The sequence below is a fragment of the Dendropsophus ebraccatus genome, chromosome 6, assembly GCF_027789765.1.
Source record: "Dendropsophus ebraccatus isolate aDenEbr1 chromosome 6, aDenEbr1.pat, whole genome shotgun sequence".
NCBI lineage: Eukaryota > Metazoa > Chordata > Amphibia > Anura > Hylidae > Dendropsophus > Dendropsophus ebraccatus.
The window spans coordinates 61300949-61322186 of record NC_091459.1 but is presented as its reverse complement, the minus strand read 5'-3'; the positions used below and the strand labels follow the sequence as shown (position 1 = coordinate 61322186).

General features: G+C 52.0%; 1 protein-coding gene across 2 annotated transcripts in view; it reads right to left on the bottom strand.

Moving 5' to 3' along the window:
- Positions 1-21238, bottom strand: part of UST (uronyl 2-sulfotransferase) — a 636424-nt gene that overhangs the window by 34029 nt on the left and 581157 nt on the right. The window contains exon 8 of one of the 2 annotated variants that reach the window (XM_069973782.1): positions 10914-11089. The exons of the other annotated variant lie outside the window; for it this stretch is intronic. Within the exon in view, the coding sequence (XP_069829883.1) occupies positions 10914-11089 (176 nt within the window). The remainder of the gene's footprint in view (positions 1-10913; positions 11090-21238) is intronic. 2 annotated transcript variants of the gene reach the window in all.

Genomic DNA, 21238 nt, shown 5'->3' with positions numbered 1-21238 from the left:
ATCCTGGATTGCGACTTAGGGGCCTTACCCTGCATGGCCCTTATATATGGGCGATAGGGTCATGGTGTGGCGTTTTTGTATCCTTATATATACTCTCTGTATGGGCTGAGGTATCTATCATTGTATCAGGTTATCTGCGCTTTGCGCTTTTTCGAGGTTTCGCTTTCAATCCAAAGCGTGTATATACCGAGTACGCTGCCAATGCTTTATCATAGCACCATTTAGGTTATGTTCCCTGATGAACCTGGGGCATCTCTCAGGAGAAACGCGTTGGAACAAGTACAAAAAACTGTTTACATTCTATCTAAAAGCGTAATTGTGGTATAGTAGACGTGATATTCACACGTCTTTGTACATTTGTATATATTTGTGTTGTATATTACACGTGTCACAATACACATTTTTTGTTTGTCCGTTTATTATGTTTTCCTGGGCACTCTAATAGAGCAGGGACTGTCTCCGTGGTTGGGGCCACCCTGTTAAGGAGGTGGGTACCCCAAAAGGTAGGGAAAGACTGTATCCAGGAGAGCAGGGCCCACTTAACCTGTGTCTTCCCCCTTACTTATCAGCATCCGCTATACATCTCAAAACCACCACCCTGCTCTACATGTACAGCACTTTTTATGTTTATATAACATTCATGAGCATATGTGTGATTTCCGTGAGGCGAATCCCTCTTTTAGATGGTTTACAATAAAAATTATTTTTTAACGCTATTAGACTAACTGATCCATCTACAAGTAGAATGGGAGGTGGATGGAACTCACTGATCCATCTGCCACATTATACAGACAGGAGAGATGTCAGCACATGGGTATTGTAAGGGTTAGTGCCAGAGATATGTAATTTCCTTAACAAATATCCAACCTTCCAGTATATATCAGCTGCTGTATGTCCTATAGGAAGTGATGTATTCTCTTTAGTATGACACAGTGCTCTTTGCTGCCACCTCTGTCCGTGTCAGGAACTGTCCAGAGCAGCAGCAAATCCACATAGAAAACTACTACTGCTCTCCAGACTGGAAAGAATAAAGTAATGTAAAAGAGGTTGCAGGGCCGTTCTATGGCCTCCCTTCCCTACTTGCGCTCACTTTGCGGTCCTTGACCGACAGTGTGGAGTTAGTGTAGGGACTCGTGTGATCCAGGGGTCCTGCACGTGGTACACAAGGCAATATGGTTTGATCAAATTATATACCATCATCCTGGTGTTGTTTTTTAAATGTAGCCGAGAAGCATTAGGGCCCATTCACACAGAGCAAGAGCGGTGGAATGCCGCCAGCCTCAGTGTCTTAATGACACTCTATGGGAGGTGCGCACTGCATCTCTCGGCGCTGAAGAATGAACATGTTCATTCTTCAGCGCGGGGAGAGGAGCTGTGCGCCTCCCATACAGTGTCATTATGACACTGAGGCTGGCGGCATTCCGCAGTTCTTGCTCTGTGTGAACAGCCCCTTAGTGTCAGCCATAGGTGTGAGGTGCAGCAACTTCTTTTTCACCATGTCGTATAATCTAAAAGAGGTTGTTTCTGATAGGCAGACTTTAAAGGGAATCTGTCAGCACCGGGCCAGACCCAAGGTGCTGACAGTGTAGCATAGGTGTGCATGGTCCCTTTCTACAAAGCCTCCCTGCAGTAATTTGTTTAAACTCCTTACAAACACATTCTAACCAAGTGTCAAAGAGTACTGGCTTGGCATTTGGGCCACACCTCGGCCCACCCCATTTTCATGCATTTTACCCATTAGCCTGCCTCCTGCTCCCAGTCATAGTCACGTTGTTGCACGTCTGCACAGACAATTCCCTCTGAGGGCGTGCTCCTGATAACACCATTCCTGCATGCACCATAGCGCGGAAGAGGAGGGTGCAGAGGGCATTGGCTTCAGGCCCTCAGCATGTGTGCACCGCACTTCTGGCCAAAAACGCATGCACGATTAGCAACAACATAATGACATCGGGGAGCAGGAGGCAGGCGAATAGGTATATATGCATTAAAAAGGGGAGGAAGAAGTAGTGGTGAGGCGGGCCGAGATGCGGCACAAATGCCAAGCCACCACTCCTCTTTGACGCTTGGTTAGACTGTTTGTAAAGTGGATAAATCCCACTGCACAGAGGCTTTGTAGACAGGTTCAATGCACACAAGGGGATACACACTGTTAGCACCTCTGGTCCAGTCACTGACGGATTCACTTTGGGGCTATGTTCACACTGCGTATGTTTCCGTCCGTAGTGCGAACCGCGAATATACGCACGTAGTTTTGAGGTTGATGCGTTCGCTTGGAAGTATACGATATACGCCCACACAATGCACACTAAGTATGAGCTTACGGCCGGATCGTATACGGCGCCGTGAAAAATGAACAAGACCATTGTTTGAGGACGGAAATGTTGAAACTCACGGCCGTGGATTTCAGTGCGTTCCCGTACGGAGTACTTATTTCAGCCAAATTGAACTTGATTTTTCGATCCAAAAGGTTCTGTGAGTTTTATTGGGCTGGGCGAAAATTTCCAAGTAAATGACCTGTTTCAGATCGCTTTGAAACAAGCTAGGAAGGGGGGGGCGTGGCCTGCGCTCGAGGAGACCAGACGTGTCCTGCTTGAGCTCCGGCGTTCCGGGACATTATTGGCGACTTTACAGCACGGTTCCTGTCCATCTTTGGTCTGGAGACCCCTGAAAGACCCCTCTGCCCCTCCAGATGTCTTCTACATCCAGGAAAGCCTCGGCGGCAGCTCGGAGAAGAAAGTTATCTTCTCTCCCGACGGCCGGAAGAAAACAAGATGGCGCCGGCTTCATGATGGACTGCTGGCGGGAGGCCCTGTATTCGGAGGTACTTGAATCGTTGAGTCCTCCGTCCCCTCTCGCATCTCCAACTCCTGGCCAAGCGACGGGAGAGACAGACAGCACACCCTCCCGTGCGGCTAAACGGAGGACCCGAAAGAACAGGCAGGTGCATTCACGGCTTCACAGCGCGGATGTCGGGACCTCCGGTGCGCTACATTGCCATTCTCGCCCGTCGGAAGAGCCTTCGCAGTCCGCTTCCTTTTCATCAGCTGCTGAGGCTCCGATCTCCTCTGCATCTTCTATTGCGGACCTTTCCTTGCTGTTCTCAGACGGCATGAGTGTCCCTGGGAGCCCGGACTCTGATCCCCCGCTCGTGGTGCCACTGTCATCTGCGGCCTCTGAGGCTATCGCACCGCGGAGTGTCAAGGGGACTGGGATTCTCTCCCCGATGGCTCCTGAGTTCTACCATGGGCTCCCTCCGGGCACCCTAACATCTGTTATTGACTCTCCTCCTCTGATGGGGAATCCTTCATTGCCTCCTGATTTGCATTCCTGCCCTTCTTCATCACTACAGCCACCTTCATCTGTCCCGATTTCTGCGATTTTGCTCGAGGTGCAGAAGGACACCGACAGGCAACTGGACTGCATGCCTCCATTACCGGTCCCCCTATTCAAGGAATGGCTTATAGCATTTAGGAACTCTTTATTATTGGGGATAGACCGGCTTTTTTCCTCTCTGTCTTCCCCGGTGAGAGCGGTGGAAGACAGAGCTCTGATGGCTGAACTTAAGCTGAGCGAGACTATTGAGGCACATAACGCTTTGTCGGAAGCGTGTAGGAAGCTGGAGGAGGAGACTTACATGTTAAAAGCTAAACTTATGAGACAGGAGGACTTCAACAGACGGAACAACCTTAAACTTCGCAACATTCCAGAGTCGGTTGCTCCATCAGAGTTGCCTGCTTTTATTCAATCTCTGATTAAGAGCTCATTACCTAATATACCTCATCGAGAACTGACTGTGGACTGGGTGAGGAGAGTTCCCAGACCCCAACACCTTCCTGCTTCATCACCCAGGGACACCGTTGCAAGGCTCCACTTTATGCATGTAAAATCCGCAATTTTGCAACTATCTAGGGAGGGCAGAGGGCTGCCTGAGCAATACCGGGGCATTGAAGCATATGCGGATCTTTCCCCGGAAACTTTACAAGCGCGGAGATCCTATGTTTCCATTACCAGGACTCTTCGGTCCAAAAACATTCCTTATAGATGGATTAACACGGCTCAATTGATGGTCGACTACAAGAACGTTAAACATCATGTCACTACAGTAGAGGATGGGCAGAAACTACTTACTGCCTGGAACCTGGACTAATTTGTCTCTTTCTTTTGTCTACTTGGACACTTTCTGGTCTCCTTGCTAGGCTGGACTGTTACCCCTCGTGCCATCTTTTGCCGTAGGTGCCCCTTGAGCCCCTCGGCACATATAAGTGTAGCGACTATTCGCTAGTCTATACAGCTTATGCTTTGCATCCCAGTGATAGCAGCTTTCCCCGTATTGGTGAGCGTATTACTGAGCATTGTCTCTTTTCTCGCCATTTCAGCTATCTTTCTAGCTTCTCTCTACGCATTGGGATACATAACCATAGCTACATACAGCTAGCTAGGTTTCTTGTAATGATTTAGCGTTGTATAAGCTACTATGTTTACCTCTATTTGCTTTTGCAGCTTATTGTACGCAACTTATATATCTTCTGATAGCACATGCCAGCGTTTGCAATGCTATGTTATACTAAGCTATATCAGTGATTGTTATTGAAAAAATTTGCTAATAAAAACTTATTGAAACAGAAACAAGCTAGGAAAGCATAACTGTACTACGGGCGTATGTTCGCGGTTTGTATCATCCGTCCGCATGTCGATTTTTCCCACGCCCGTAGTTTCAGCCGCACATATACGGCGGCGTACGAAATGCGGCCGGACTCATACGCAGTGTGAACATAGCCTAAAGCTTAAAAATGTAGAAAAAAAAATAAAATAACCCACATGGGGAAATTTTGTAACTTTCACATTCTGAACCCTGCCAATGAGCAGCATGTGGGAGATGCATCCCCCAACTCACTCGGAATATATATGTATGTGTGTGTATAGGGTACCCAGCAACCTTGGTGGGTACTGGGGTAATAATGGGGGAAGGTGGGGTTAGTGTTAGCCATTTTATACCAGCTAACACTAAGCCCTGACTTAGTAATGGATGCCATCTATCAGCCTGTAAAGTAAAGTAAAGTAAAAAACAAAAGGGGAGACACAAAAAAAGGGCAGGAGCAGAACACCCATCATTTTGACAGGTGTTTTGCACCTTACAATATACAGCATCTTGCCAGATGCTGCTTACATTCCGGTACACAAGGGGTTAAAGGGGTATTCCCCACAAAATTATTTTTGCATTAATATGTTGCCTACCCGTAGCTTTCCATCTTTCCAATATCAATTTATTATGGATTCTGCACAGTTTTGCTGTTATCTAGATGCATTCACCCCCACCGTTTGCATAGAATCATCAGCTCTCAGTCCAACCCGACACGCTCCCTGCTCCTGGCCCGCACCCTCCGAGACGGCATCACGTGTCCTCCCTCTCTTCAATGGGCCGGGTTAACCCAGCCCACTGAAGAGAGAGAGGATAGCTACAGTATCCCTCAGCTTCCTCCAGTGCTTCTGTTACCCCCTCCCCACACACACATCCAACCATGCCCGCTCCTGTTAGCCCCCCTGGCTCGCCCCTGTGTTGTGACATCCCCCGTCCCCCCTACATCAAACCATGCCAGCTCATATGATCCCCCGGCCCGCTCCCCCCTACATCCAACCATGCCCGCTCCTATGCCGCGCTGTGACACTTCCCCCTGCACACACACAGCCGACTGTGCCTGCTCTACCTTCTGTGCCAGCCCGATCCTGCACAATGTCAGCAAGGGTATCACAGGAGTAGGCACCGTCGGCTGTGTGTGTGCAGGGGGAAGTGTCACAGCAAAGGAGCGCTCACCTGCAGCACACACACACACGCCGGGTGTGTGTGCCGCGGGTGATTGCTCCTGTGCTGTGCTCCTGCTCCAGTGCTCACCCAGCAAGTCTCGGCGGGCGCGATCGGTGCTGCGGCGGGGAAGACTCACCGGCAGCCCGCGGCACCCCCTCCCTGTGACTCGGCGCGCGGCATCCGCCTCACCCGCGGCACATCAGACACGCCCCGCCCCCTGTGTGACTAGCCCGCGGCGCCCCCCCCCCGTGTGATTGGCCGCGTCATTCCCCCCCCGTGTGACTAGCCTACGGCATTCCCCCCCCGTGTGACTAGCCTGCGGCATTCCCTCCGCCCCCCCCCCCCCGTGTGACTAGCCTGCGTCATTCCCCCCGCCCCCCCCCCCCCGTGTGACTAGCCTGCGTCAACCCCCCTTGTGTGACTAGCCCGCGGCACCCCCACCGCTTTCACCCCCGGCGGCGCACGGCTAAGGCTGTTCCCCAATGCCTCCCACCCACACACGACTCCCCCGCAGCACCGCAACTCCCCCCTGCAGCAGCACAATTGCCTCTACAGCCCCCCCCACCCACTCACATCACAACTCACTCAACTGCTATGCCGCTAACTCTCACTCACTGGACTCTGCTATGTCGCTCACTCTCACTCACTCGACTCTGCTATGCCGCTCACTCTCACTCACTCGACTCTGCTATGCCGCTCACTCTCACTCACTCGACTCTGCTATGCCGCTCACTCTCACTCACAACTCTGCTATGCCGCTCGCTCTCACTCACTCGACTCTGCTATGCCGCTCGCTCTCACTCATTCGACTCTGCCGCTCGCTCTCACTCACTCGACTCTGCTATGCCGCTCGCTTTCACTCACTGGACTCTGCTATTTTGCTCGCTCTCACTCACTGGACTCTGCTATGCCGCTCGCTCTCACTCACTGGACTCTGCTATGCCACTCGCTCTCACTCACTGGACTCTGCTATGCCGCTCACACTCACTCGACTCTGCTATGCCGCTCACACTCACTCGACTCTGCTATGCCGCTCACACTCACTCGACTCTGCTATGCCGCTCACTCTCACTCACTCGACTCTGCTATGCCGCTCACTCACTCGACTCTGCTATGCCGCTCACTCACTCGAATCTGCTATGCCACTCACTCACTCGAATCTGCTATGCCACTCACTCTCACTCTCTCGACTCTGCTATGCCACTCACTCTCACTCACTCGACTCTGCTATGCCGCTCACACTCACTCGACTCTGCTATGCCGCTCACACTCACTCGACTCTGCTATGCTGCTCACACTCACTCGACTCTGCTATGCCGCTCACTCTCACTCACTCGACTCTGCTATGCCGCTCACTCACTCGACTCTGCTATGCCGCTCACACTCACTCGACTCTGCTATGCCGCTCACACTCACTCGACTCTGCTATGCCGCTCGCTCTCACTCACTCGACTCTGCTATGCCGCTCGCTCTCAATCACTCGACTCTGCTATGCCGCTCGCTCTCACTCACTCGACTCTGCTATGCCGCTCGCTCTCACTCACTCGACTCTGCTATGCCGCTCGCTCTCACTCACTCGACTCTGCTATGCCGCTCGCTCTCACTCACTCGACTCTGCTATGCCGCTCACACTCACTCACTCGACTCTGCTATGCCGCTCACACTCACTCGACTCTGCTATGCCGCTCACACTCACTCGACTCTGCTATGCCGCTCACACTCACTCGACTCTGCTATGCCGCTCACACTCACTCGACTCTGCTATGCCGCTCACACTCACTCGACTCTGCTATGCCGCTCACACTCACTCGACTCTGCTATGCCGCTCACACTCACTCGACTCTGCTATGCCGCTCACACTCACTCGACTCTGCTATGCCGCTCACACTCACTCGACTCTGCTATGCCGCTCACACTCACTCGACTCTGCTATGCCGCTCACACTCACTCGACTCTGCTATGCCGCTCACACTCACTCGACTCTGCTATGCCGCTCACACTCACTCGACTCTGCTATGCCGCTCACTCGGGCTCTGCTATATCTTGTGGATATCAGCTCTGCTGCATCATGTACCAACCAGTATAAGCATTGCATTATGGGAGATGTAGTTTTCTGGCCGGCGCCATGTTGGATATAGTTTGGCTTTTTAAAAAACTTGTAGCTATGGAACGGAAACAGCTAGAAAGACGGGAGACGGCTCAAAATTCTCAGGGGGACTTGGTGAGTAAGATTAGCTAGGTTTGGGAGCATTTTATTTTTTTAGGTCTTGGGGGGAATACCCCTTTTAAGTGAGGAAGCATCGCATCTATATTTAACCCTTTTGGTGCCATACTGAACAATGTGGCCCACGATGGGGTTGTGAGGATGCACTGTATCCACACCAACTCCCTAGTAGCCAGACCGATCTCACTCTTTACCCATTCCCGCAAGGAAGGATTCCCCAGTGTTCCTTTTAAGCTGCGCGAAACGCAATTTAAAGGAAGCCCCCAGCAAGTGAGACTGGCAACCGGAGGGCAACCCCCACAGACCTCACTGTGCAACGATGAGTTCCCCTTACCCACCCCCTCCCCTGCCACCCAGACCTTACCCTGCAATAATGAGTGCAACCCGTACCCTGATTGAGTAGCACCCCTTGTATCTCCCGGCTGTGTCAACGGAGAGCACAGCACACAACTCGCTGTCCCCTGTGTCCCTGCCGATCCACAGCAATCCTCCACCCTGGACCCTTCGGAACCTCAAAAGTGCTCCCCTACTTCCCCTTCCCCTCAGGAGTAATCCCACCAGGACTTCAGGAGTGATCCTCCACATCCCAACTGTCCCCAACTACCCCACCTCAGACCCCGGCAGTGAAGACATCAGCAGTGATAGACAGCCTGATCGAAATGGAGGTGGCCTGACCAGGAACCATGAGAGCAGAAAATACCCCTTCGAACTACAACCCCTACCATGTCCTGCTAATAGTTCATGATGGGAGTTGTAGTTGTGCAGCCTGTAGCAATCCAGGTTGCAGAACTAAGACCACCATCATTCTCCATTAGTAGGTCATAATGGGAGTTGTAGTTCCGCAACAGATTAGAGGATGACAGCATAGGAAGGGGAGGCAGTGGCACAGCAGAACTCCTCATCATGGCATATATGGTAAGCTGTAGAACTCCACCTCCCAGCATGGCGTATAGGGTAAGCTGTAGAACTCCACCTCCCAGCATGGCGTATAGGGTAAGCTGTAGAACTCCACCTCCCAGCATGGCGTATAGGGTAAGCTGTAGAACTCCACCTCCCAGCATGGCGTATAGGGTAAGCTGTAGAACTCCACCTCCTAGCATGGCGTATAGGGTAAGCTGTAGAACTACACCTCCTAGCATGGCGTATAGGGTAAGCTGTAGAACTACACCTCCTAGCATGGCGTATAGGGTAAGCTGTAGAACTACACCTCCCAGCATGGCGTATATGGTAAGCTGTAGAACTCCACCTCCCAGCATGGCGTATAGGGTAAGCTGTAGAACTGCACCTCCCAGCATGGCGTATAGGATAAGCTGTAGAACTACATCTCCCAGCATGGCGTATAGGATAAGCTGTAGAACTGCACCTCCCAGCATGGCGTATAGGGTAAGCTGTAGAACTACACCTCCCAGCATGGCGTATAGGGTAAGCTGTAGAACTGCACCTCCCAGCATGGCGTATAGGGTAAGCTGCAGAACTCCACCTCCCAGCATGGCGTATATGGTAAGCTGTAGAACTGCACCTCCCAGCATGGCGTGTAGGATAAGTTGTAGATCTACATCTCCCAGCATGGCTTTAAGGGTAAGCTGTAGAGGGGCAGCTGGGGGTGACTAAGGGGAGCTGGGGTCAAGTGGTGCAGCTGGGGTTGACTGAGAGGGGACTGGGGCAGCTGAAGGCGAGAGGGGACTGGGGCAGCTGGGCGCGACAGAGGGGGGGACTGGGGCAGCTGAGGAGACAGAGGGGGGGGGAATGGGGCAGCTGGGGGCGACAGAGGGGGGGACTGGGGCAGCTGGGGGGACAGAGGGGGGGACTGGGGCGACAGAGGGGGGAACTGGGGCAGCTGGGGGCGACAGAGGGGGGAACTGGGGCAGCTGGGGGCGACAGAGGGGGGAACTGGGGCAGCTGGGGGCGACAGAGGGGGGAACTGGGGCAGCTGGGGGCGACAGAGGGGGGAACTGGGGCAGCTGGGGGCGACAGTGGGGGGAGGGACTGGGGCGACAGAGGCGGGGACTGGGGCAGCTGGGGCGACAGAGGGGGGAACTGGGGCAGCTGGGGGCGACAGAGGGGGGAACTGGGGCAGCCGGGGGCGACAGTGGGGGGGGACTGGGGCAGCTGGGGGCGACAGTGGGGGGGACTGGGGCAGCTGGGGGCGACAGTGGGGGGGGGGGACTGGGGCAGCTGGGTGCAACAGAGGTGGGGGGGGACTGGGGCAGCTGGGGGCGACAGAGGGGGGGGACTGGGGCAGCTGGGGGCGACAGAGGGGGGGGACTGGGGCAGCTGGGGGCGACAGAGGGGGGGGACTGGGGCAGCTGGGGGCGACAGAGGGGGGGAACGGGGCAGCCGGGGGCAACAGAGGGGGGAGGGACTGGGGCAGCTGGGGGCGACAGAGGGGGGGACTGGGGCAGCCGGGGGCGACAGGGGGGGGGGGACATCTGGGGGGAACAGAGGGGACTGGGGCAGCTGGGGGGTGCCAGAGGGGACTGGGGTAGCTAGACACACCTCCTCCCGGCCGCACATGGAGCTCCTCGGTCTCTGGAGGCCGCGGGAACTGCAGGGTAAGGTGATCGCATTGCTGCAGGTTCTGGGGCTGTACAGCAAGATTGGGGGTTTACACTGCACCCCCGATCCTGCTGTAAAGCTCCAGGACTCGTAGCAATGCGATCACCTTACCCTGCAGCCCCCGCGGCCTCCTCCAGAGACCGGGGAGCAGGGCAGTATTTACCGGTTCCGCTTGCTCTTCCCCCGGCTGCCAGTGTGCTGTGACATTTGGGGGCGCTCCGCTGCCGGCTGTACAGGGAGGCGCAAGTCCCTATGTGGCCGGCACTCTCTGGGACATGTCCTTCTCCCCTGCAGTACGGAGTGCACCCTCTGCTCCCGGGCACCACTCACCTCGGAACTCGCACTGCTCGGGTTCAGATGGTCACTCGTCTGCGGGGGTAGAGTGACTGTGATGGGCGTCTCGCTCCCGGTGTTTGGCCGGTAGAGAATGCCGGCCACAAGAACCACGTTGAGCGGCCCCATCTTCTGCCTTGTGCAGCTCTTTCTCTCCTCGTGCACCTCACCGCCTGCAATGATTTTTACGATGAATTTATGATTTTTCACAAAAAATTCTAATAAATTCTAAAATTCTGGGCGAATTAATTGAATTTGATTAATCGCCCAGCCCTATGGTCTAGTGTGCCAACATACATTCCACACACATCACATGTACCACCACGTCACCCTCCTGTACTGCCTATCACCACACCATGTTGGGAGATGTAGTTCTACTGCGCCACTGCCGCCGCCTCCTCCTTCTCCTATGCGGTCATCCTCTAATCTGCTGCAGAACTAAAACTCCCAAAATGATCAGCCTATAAGCATGATGGGGGTTGTAGTTTTGTAGCCTGTGGCCATCCAGAACTACAACTCCCATCATGAGCTGTTAGCAGGACATGGTGGGGGTTGTAGTTTTACAGGGTAATCTCACCTCTCCTGTCAATTTCCGTTCCTGTCAGGCTGTCACTGCTGATACCTTTACCGCTGAGGTCCGTCGGAGCTGGGATGGAGGATCAGCCCTGATGTCCGGGGGAACGGTTGGACTGCTGAGGTTCGGGTGGGGGTCCGGGGTATGGTGAGGTAGGGGGATCTTCGCCTTACGTTGGGGGGGGGGGGGGGGGGGGGGGTCGGAGAACTTCTGAGGTTCAGGGGAAGGGGGAGTGTGGGGGTGGACGGAGAGGAAATAGTCAATCATTACAGCGATTCAGGAGCAGAAGCCCAGAGCCCGTCTTCATCAGTAAGTTCAAGGGGGGGGGGGGGGATGTAGTTGTGCCGGTGGTTGTGATCATCACTGGGGGAAGGGGGTCCAGGTGGCCAGCACTGAAGGTCCAGGGGACAAAGTAGTACGGTCGGTGCCACAGGGTGGGGGTATCTCTGCTGGTGGCTGGGGTGCACTGGGCTTTCAACCAAAGCAATGCATCCACACACCCCTGACCCTGCAGAGCATCTCACAACAGTGCACCCACACCCCCTGACCCTGCAGACCATCGCATACCAGTGCACCCACACACTGACCCTGCAGACCATCCCATAACAGTGCACCCACACACCCCTGACCAACAGAACATCGCATAACAGTGCACCCACACACCAATAATCCTGCAGAACATTGCATAACAGGGCACCACACACCCCTCATCCTGCAGAGCATCTCATAACAGTGCACCCACAAACCTCTCCCTGCAGAAAATCACATAGCAGTGCACCCACAAACCTCTCCCTGCAGAGCATCACATAACAGTGCACCCACAAACCTCTCCCTGCAGAGCATCACATAACAGTGCACCCACACACACTGACCCTGCAGAGCATCACATAACAGTGCACCCACACACACTGACCCTGCAGAGCATCACATAACAGTGCACCCACACACACTGACCCTGCAGAGCATCACATAACAGTGCACCCACACACACTGACCCTGCAGAGCATCACATAACAGTGCACCCACAAACCTCTCCCTGCAGAGCATCACATAACAGTGCACCCACAAGCCTCTCCCTGCAGAACATTGCACCCACACCCCTGACTAGGGCTGGGCGATTAATCGAATTAATTCGATTAATTCGCCCAGAATTTGAGAATCGATTTGACTTTTTTGGAAAATCGAAAATCGATTTTCCAAAAAAATCATTGGATTTGGGCGCGCGGGCGGGCTGCTCGCATCCTCCAGCTACTGAAACAGCGTGAGGAGCAAGAGCGCCCAGCAGCGTCCTATGTCCCCGCCTCTGACCCGCCCCCATAGCCGGACGTATACACGCGCTTCCTCCCGGCCGCACATGGAGGTCCCCGGAGGAGGCTGCAGATACTGAAGCATCGGGTGATCGCCGCGGGTGCTGGAGCTGTACAGCAGCGACACTATCACCCGATGCTTCAGTATCTGCAGCCTCCTCCGGGGACCTCCATGTGCGGCCGGGAGGAAGCGCGCGTACACGTCCGGCTATGGGAGCGGGTCCGCTGCGGGGAGTAGTGCGGGCGGGAGGAGAGCGCAAGTGCCGGTGGTGTGCGCCCGCGCAGAGCGGGTACACCAGGTACATACCCTCCTGCCCCGGTCTGCTCCATGCCCCTGCCGATCTGCCCTATTCTCCCCCCGATCTGCCCCATGCACCCCCCAGTGTGCCCCATGCATGTCCCCCAGTGTACCCCATGCCTTTCCCCCCTAGTCTGCCCCTTGCTCCCCCCAGTGTGCCCCATACTTGCCCCCCCCCCCAGTGTACCCCATGCTCTCCAGCCCAGTGTACCCCATGCTCTTCCCCCCCAGTCTGCCCCATGCTCTTAGCTATGACCCTGACCCTCATCTTTACCTGTACTACTACTACACCCCTCATCTTTACCTGTACTACTACTACACTCCTCATGTATACCTGTACTACTACTACACTCCTAATCTGTACCTGTACTACTACTATTACACCCCTCATCTTTACCTGTACTACTACTACACCCCTCATCTGTACCTGTACTACTACTACACCCCTCATCTATACCTGTACTACTACTACACTCCTCATCTATACCTGTACTACTACACCCCTCATCTATACCTGTACTACTACTACACTCCTCATCTATACCTGTACTACTACTACACTCCTCATCTATACCTGTACTACTACTACTACTACTACACTCCTCATCTATACCTGTACTACTACTACACCCCTCATCTGTACCTGTACTACTATTACACCCCTCATCTTTACCTGTACTACTACTACACTCCTCATCTATACCTGTACTACTACTACACCCCTCATCTGTACCTGTACTACTACTACACCCCTCATCTTTACCTGTACTACTACTACTGCACCCCTCATCTGTACCTGTACTACTACTACACCCCTCATCTATACCTGTACTACTACTACACTCCTCATCTATACCTGTACTACTACTACTACACTCCTCATCTATACCTGTACTACTACTACACCCCTCATCTATACCTGTACTACTACTACTACACTCCTCATCTATACCTGTACTACTACTACTACTACACTCCTCATCTATACCTGTACTACTACTACTACTACACTCCTCATCTATACCTGTACTACTACTACACTCCTCATCTATACCTGTACTACTACTACACTCCTCATCTATACCTGTACTACTACTACACTCCTCATCTATACCTGTACTACTACTACTACACCCCTCATCTGTACCTGTACTACTACTACACCCCTCATCTTTACCTGTACTACTACTACTACACTCCTCATCTGTACCTGTACTACTACTACACCCCTCATCTTTACCTGTACTACTACTACTACACTCCTCATCTATACCTGTACTACTACTACACCCCTCATCTGTACCTGTACTACTACCACACCCCTCATCTTTACCTGTACTACTACTACTACTACACTCCTCATCTGTACCTTTACTACTACTACACCCCTCATCTTTACCTGTACTACTACTACTACACCCCTCATCTGTACCTGTACTACTACTACACCCCTCATCTTTACCTGTACTACTACTACTACACCCCTCCTCTATACCTGTACTACTACTACTACACCCCTCATCTTTACCTGTACTACTACACTCCTCATCTGTACCTGTACTACTACTACTACACCCCTCATTTTTACCTGTACTGCTAATCCCCTCATCTGTACTACTACACTAGTACATAGGGCACATATTTGGGAAAACTACTTATATGGGGCACACAATGGGCTTGTCTACTACATAGGGGCACGGGAGGAGCACTGTTACACTGGGAAGCAATATGGTTGTTGTCTCAAACGTCTATAAAATAGTTTCTGATGCTGCAGGGAGAAAAATGTCCTGTTTGTTTAGCAAAAAGAGAAAAAAAATCGAGATTTAAATCGAGAATCGTCCAAAATTTAAAAAAAAATCGAGATTTTATTTTTTGGCCATATCGCCCAGCCCTACCCCTGACCCTGCAGAGCATCACATAACAGTGCACCCACACACCCCTGACCCCTCAAAACAGTGGTTTACCTCCTGCTGATCATATACACTGCACTCACTATACTGCTGCCTCATTAAAAGCCTGGGAAACCAGCCGCCTCATAGAAAACCTAGCAGAGGAAGATAGCTCCTCCCACACATGAGGCAGGTCACATGGGCATGACGTCATCAAAGGTCCTCAAGACCTATCTGTGGCAACTACATTCTAGCCGGTAATGTCTAAATCCCATACTGTAAAAGGACCCGCTGACATCACAAGGTCACATGATTTCCGCAAGCCATGTGACTGTACAGCAGGTGTGGCTTTTTCAGTTTAGCCTGGCTGGTCTACACGACTGCCACAAGTTTGCTTCTCTCTGCAGGTCCTTTCCACAGGTAATTGTTAGGGGGGGACACAACAGTAAGTATATAATGGTGGGTGCAGTAGTACATGGGGAGGGGGTGCAGTACAGTATAATGGTGGGTGCAGTAGTACATGGGAAGGGGTGCAGTACAGCATAATGGTGGGTGCAGTAGTACATGGGGGGGGAGGGGGTGCAGTATAGTATAATGGTGGGTGCAGTAGTACATGGGGGAGGGGTGCAGTACAGTATAATGGTGGGTGCAGTAGTACATGGGGGGGGAGGGGGTGCAGTATAGTATAATGGTGGGTGCAGTAGTACATGGGGGAGGGGTGCAGTACAGTATAATGGTGGGTGCAGTAGTACATGGGGGAGGGGTGCAGTACAGTATAATGGTGGGTGCAATATATGGGGGAGGGGTGCAGTACAGTATAATGGTGGGTGCAGTAGTACATGGGGGAGGGGGTGCAGTACAGCATAATGGTGGGTGCAGTAGTACATGCGGGAGGGGTGCAGTACAGTATAATGGTGGGTGCAGTAGTACATGGGGGAGGGGTACAGTACAGTATAATGGTGGGTGCAGTAGTACATGGGGAGGGGTGCAGTACAGTATGATGGTGGGTGCAGTAGTACATGGGGAGGGGTGCAGTACAGTGTAATGGTGGGTGCAGTAGTACATGGGGGAGGGGTGCAGTACAGTATAATGGTGGGTGCAGTAGTACATGGGGAGGGGTGCAGTACAGTGTAATGGTGGGTGCAGTAGTACATGGGGGAGGGGTGCAGTACAGTATAATGGTGGTGCAGTAATACATGGGGAGGGGGTGCAGTACAGTATAATGGTGGGTGCAGTAGTACATGGGGGAGGGGTGCAGTACAGCATAATGGTGGGTGCAGTAGTACATGGGGGAGGGGTGCAGTACAGTATAATGGTGGGTGCAGTAGTACATGGGGGGGAGGGGGTGCAGTAGTACATGGGGGGGAGGGGGTGCAGTACAGTATAATGGTGGGTGCAGTAGTACATGGGGAGGGGTGCAGTACAGCATAATGGTGGATGCAGTAGTACATGGGGAGGGGGTGCAGTACAGCATAATGGTGGGTGCAGTAGTACATGGGGGAGGGGTGCAGTACAGCATAATGGTGGGTGCAGTAGTACATGGGGGAGGGGTGCAGTACAGTATAATGGTGGGTGCAGTATATGGGGGAGGGGTGCAGTACAGTATAATGGTGGGTGCAGTAGTACATGGGGGAGGGGGTGCAGTACAGCATAATGGTGGGTGCAGTAGTACATGGGGGAGGGGTGCAGTACAGTATAATGGTGGGTGCAGTAGTACATGGGGGAGGGGTGCAGTACAGTATAATGGTGGGTGCAGTAGTACATGGGGGAGGGGTGCAGTACAGTATAATGGTGGGTGCAGTAGTACATGGGGGAGGGGTGCAGTACAGTATAATGGTGGGTGCAGTAGTACATGGGGAGGGGTGCAGTACAGTGTAATGGTGGGTGCAGTAGTACATGGGGGAGGGGTGCAGTACAGTATAATGGTGGGTGCAGTAGTACATGGGGAGGGGGTGCAGTACAGTATAATGGTGGGTGCAGTAGTACATGGGGGAGGGGTGCAGTACAGCATAATGGTGGGTGCAGTAGTACATGGGGGAGGGGTGCAGTACAGTATAATGGTGGGTGCAGTAGTACATGGGGGAGGGGTGCAGTACAGTATAATGGTGGGTGCAGTAGTACATGGGGGAGGGGTGCAGTACAGTATAATGGTGGGTGCAGTAGTACATGGGGGAGGGGGTGCAGTACAGTATAATGGTGGGTGCAGTAGTACATGGGGGAGGGGGTGCAGTACAGTATAATGGTGGGTAAAGTAGTACATGGTGGATGTGGTGCATGGAGGCATAATGATGGGTGCACCCCCTCCCCCACATACTACTGCACCCACCATTGTGCCTCCTTGCACCCCCTCCCCCATGTACTACTGCACCCACCATTATACTGTACTGCACCCCCTCCCCCATGTACTACTGCACCCACCATTATACTGTACTGAACCCCTCCCCCATATACTGCACCCACCATTATACTGTACTGCACCCCCTCCCCCATGTACTACTGCACCCACCATTATACTGTACTGCACCCCCTCCCCATGTACTACTGCATCCCACCATTGTGCCTCCTTGCACCCCCTCCCCCATATACTGCATCCACCTGTTAGTAAAACCATCATATTTACTGTTGTGCCCCCCCCCTCCATAACAATTTCCTGTAGAACGGACGTGCAGTGGCACAATTGGAGACGCAAACTTGTGGCAGCCGTGTAGACCAGCCAGGCTAAACTGAATAAGCCTCGCCTGCTGTACAGTCACGTGAATTGAGGAAGTCATGTGACCTTGTGACGTCAGCAGGTCTCTTTACAGTATGGGATTTGGACATTACCATTCTTAGATCCGCCGCTCCGTTCCCAAGTTACGACTTTCTCTGTATGTTGATGGGTCAGACCTGACACCAGTATACAGAGAAGGTCGGAACTCGGGAATGGAGCAGCAGATCTGAAAATGGAATCAGCACGGCGGCCCAATTACGTGAGTATGCAGCACTTATAGATTTACTTACAGCCTGGACCAGTGAGGCAGGGGTTAAGGCTATTAACCAGGCTGTGTCCTGAAGATGCTGCTTTCTCTCCCCTGTGCCTGTATCTTACACTGCACCCAGCCCAGGGGGGCACTTAACCCCCTTCCTTGCTGGTATGGGTGCAGTTTGAAGTGTCTGGCCCCCAGAGGGTTGAGTGTGGATACCATGCATCCATACTTAACCCCTTATTTGCCGGACAGTAAGCAGCTATCTGTAAAGATGCCGCTACTGTAAGCAGTAGAACACCTGTCATAATGATGGGTGTTCTACTCCTGCCTTTTTTGTGCGTCTCTTTCTTTTTGTTTTCAAATAACGGTACCCAGAGAATTACATTGGATTCTGTGGACTACGTCGATGATCCTTTTTTTTTTCTTTTTAAAAAGGTCAATGAGGGGTTTAGGGGTGTTTTTTAAATAAAAAAAATATCAATTGTGTCTTGTGTTTTTTTATTTACATCACAGGCTTAGTAGTGGAAGCTGTCTGATAGACAGCATCCATTACTAAGGGTGGTATTACACGGGCCGATGGGAGCCCGATAATAACCATTACACAGCCCCATAATTGTTTAACAAGGGCAGCGGGGACATTGTTACTGATGTCCTTGTAGCCCTTGTTTTAACTGTATACATTGCCTATCCAGGCTACAGGGCTCCTCTTCCTCTGTGCTTCTCACTGGGTCCCGCGCACTCCAGCTTCAGAGCGGCCTGTCTCAGCTGACAGGCCGCTCAGCCAATCACTGGCCACTGCGGTCCCGGCCTGTGATTGGCTGAGCGGCCTGTCAGCTGACACAGGCCGCCCTGATGCACGGGACCCAGGGAGAAGCACAGAGGAAGATTAGCCCTGCAGCCTGCATAGGTATGTATTCCTTTTTGCATATCGTCGGCCACGCACCGCTATTACACGTATCTGTGCGCGGTCGGCGCCCGACAATTATAGGTCAGAACCTGCATCAACGATCAGCCGATGATCATTGTCTTTATGACATGGAACGATAATTGGCCGGATAGGGCCGATTATCGTTCCGTGTAATAGTACCCTAAGTGGGGGGTTAGTGTTAGTGATAAAATGGCTAACACTAAACACCCCCCGGCTACCGCCCAGTCCAGGAGAGCCAAATTTGATGCTCCGGGACTAATGGCACCCGGATCTTCCTAGTAATCTGGTGGCATTGGGTACTGGGGTAATATTGTGGGGGTAGCGTTAGCCATTTTATACTGACTAACATTAAGCCCCGACTTTGTAATGGATGCCATCCACTACTAAGCCTGTAATGTAAGAAAAAAAAAACAAGACACAATTGATAATTATTTTTTATTTGTAAAAACCCTAAAACCCTCGTTGACCATTTTATAAAAAAAAACTAGTCATTAACATCGTCCATGGAATCCAACATAGTCCTGGAAATACCGGTGTCTAAAGACCCCTCGGGGGGTTAAAAGGGTAGTTCGGCCATTGCCCCTTTTTTCAGAATGCCCTGGGGGGGATGGGGTGGTGAAAAGAATAACACTCACTTACCTTACTGGCTGCTCTCCCACCCCATTCAGTTCTATAAGCAATTGCTGATACAACTGAATATACTGCTGGCAGGAGCTCCCTCTTCTGCCTCTGGTACTTCTGCCAGACCTGACAAGAGGAGACCAGAGCCCAAGAAGAAGAGCAGGAACCTGGACAGGTAAGCTTATCCCAAGAAATACAACCCCCATCATGCCCTTCTTAACAGTTCATGGTTTGAGTTGTAGTTTTGCAGCCTGTAGCTCTCCCGGTTGCAGAACTACAACACCCATCATGTCCTGCTGGCAGTTCATGAGAGGAGTTGTCGTTTTTCAGCTGGAGAGTCAAAGATTGGGAAAAATTGATAAGAGAGTCAGTCCATTAATAATAGGGGACAATGGCACAGTACATGAGGGGGACACAGTGACACAATGCAAGAGGGGGAGGTCGTAGCACATTACATGAGGACAGTGACAGTTCATTGGAACACGGTGACACATTAGAGGGTGTCACTTTAGGATGCATTCACACTATGGGATAACCCCCTGTGGATTCTGTTGCTCGCCCCCACTTGCGCGCATCTCCATTCTATGGTGAGGCAGATAACGCCATCCACCCGAAGAATTGACATGTCAATTCTTTGGGCGGACGGGTGGCTGCGTCTTACTTTTCTGTCTCACTCTGTACTGAACCCTCCTGCAGCTACAACAGATTGTGCAGGACCCTCCTGCATCTTAATCACATTGCGCAGGACCCTCCATCACATTGATTTCCAACTTCCAGCAGCTCTTTCTTATATGGATTTGCTTTATCTGTGTTACTTATCTGCTAATTCTTCTTTAGGATCCATTGTTTTCTCTTTTGGTGGCTTCAGAGACAATTACCAGTGATCAATAGAGTTAAGGGTCCATTACACAGGGCGACTATGAGCGGTTTGTTAAGCCAAACACCGATAATCAGCCTGTGTAATATCATCGTTTGGTTGCTTGGTTTTCACCAGGCATAAAATCCTCGCCCGTTGCTCATACATGTATTGTGTAATAGGGGAGTGATGGGTGATGAAAGTGAAGGGACGCACAAATAATCCAAATGATTGTTCGGGCAGCCACTTCCTCTGCCATCCGCACAATGTCTGAGCATCTAATAGCTCAGACAAACAGTTGGCAGCATCTGGAGTTGTAATACCATGACATACAATCATCTTCCCAGAACCATTTAATATTGTAACTTGAGGAACCGCTGTTTAATAGTGTGATGACAATATCTGAAAGTGCGGCTGATATAACTCTACAACAGGGTCCTTCTGCAGTATGGGAAATAGCCATTCCTGAGTGAGGAGGCTAAATCCCATCACTGAAAAGGACCTTTCCTACATGTCACCTTCACGGTATAGGATAGGTAAAAAAGGTCCTTCTGCAGTATGGGAAATAGCTATTACAATGTGAGGGGGCTAAACCTCGTCACTTACAAGGACCTTTCCTACATATCAACCTTCACGGTATAGGCTAGGTGGTAAAGGTCCTTCTGCAGTATGGGAAATAGACATTACTATGTGAGGGGGCTAAACCCCATCACTCACAAGGACCTTTCCTTCATGTCACCTTCACGGTATAGGCTAGGTGGTAAAGGTCCTTCTGCAGTATGGGAAATAGCCATTACTATGTGAGGAGGCTAAATCCCATCACTGAAAAGGACCTTTCCTACATGCCAACCTTCAAGATATAGGATAGGTGGCAAAGGTCCTT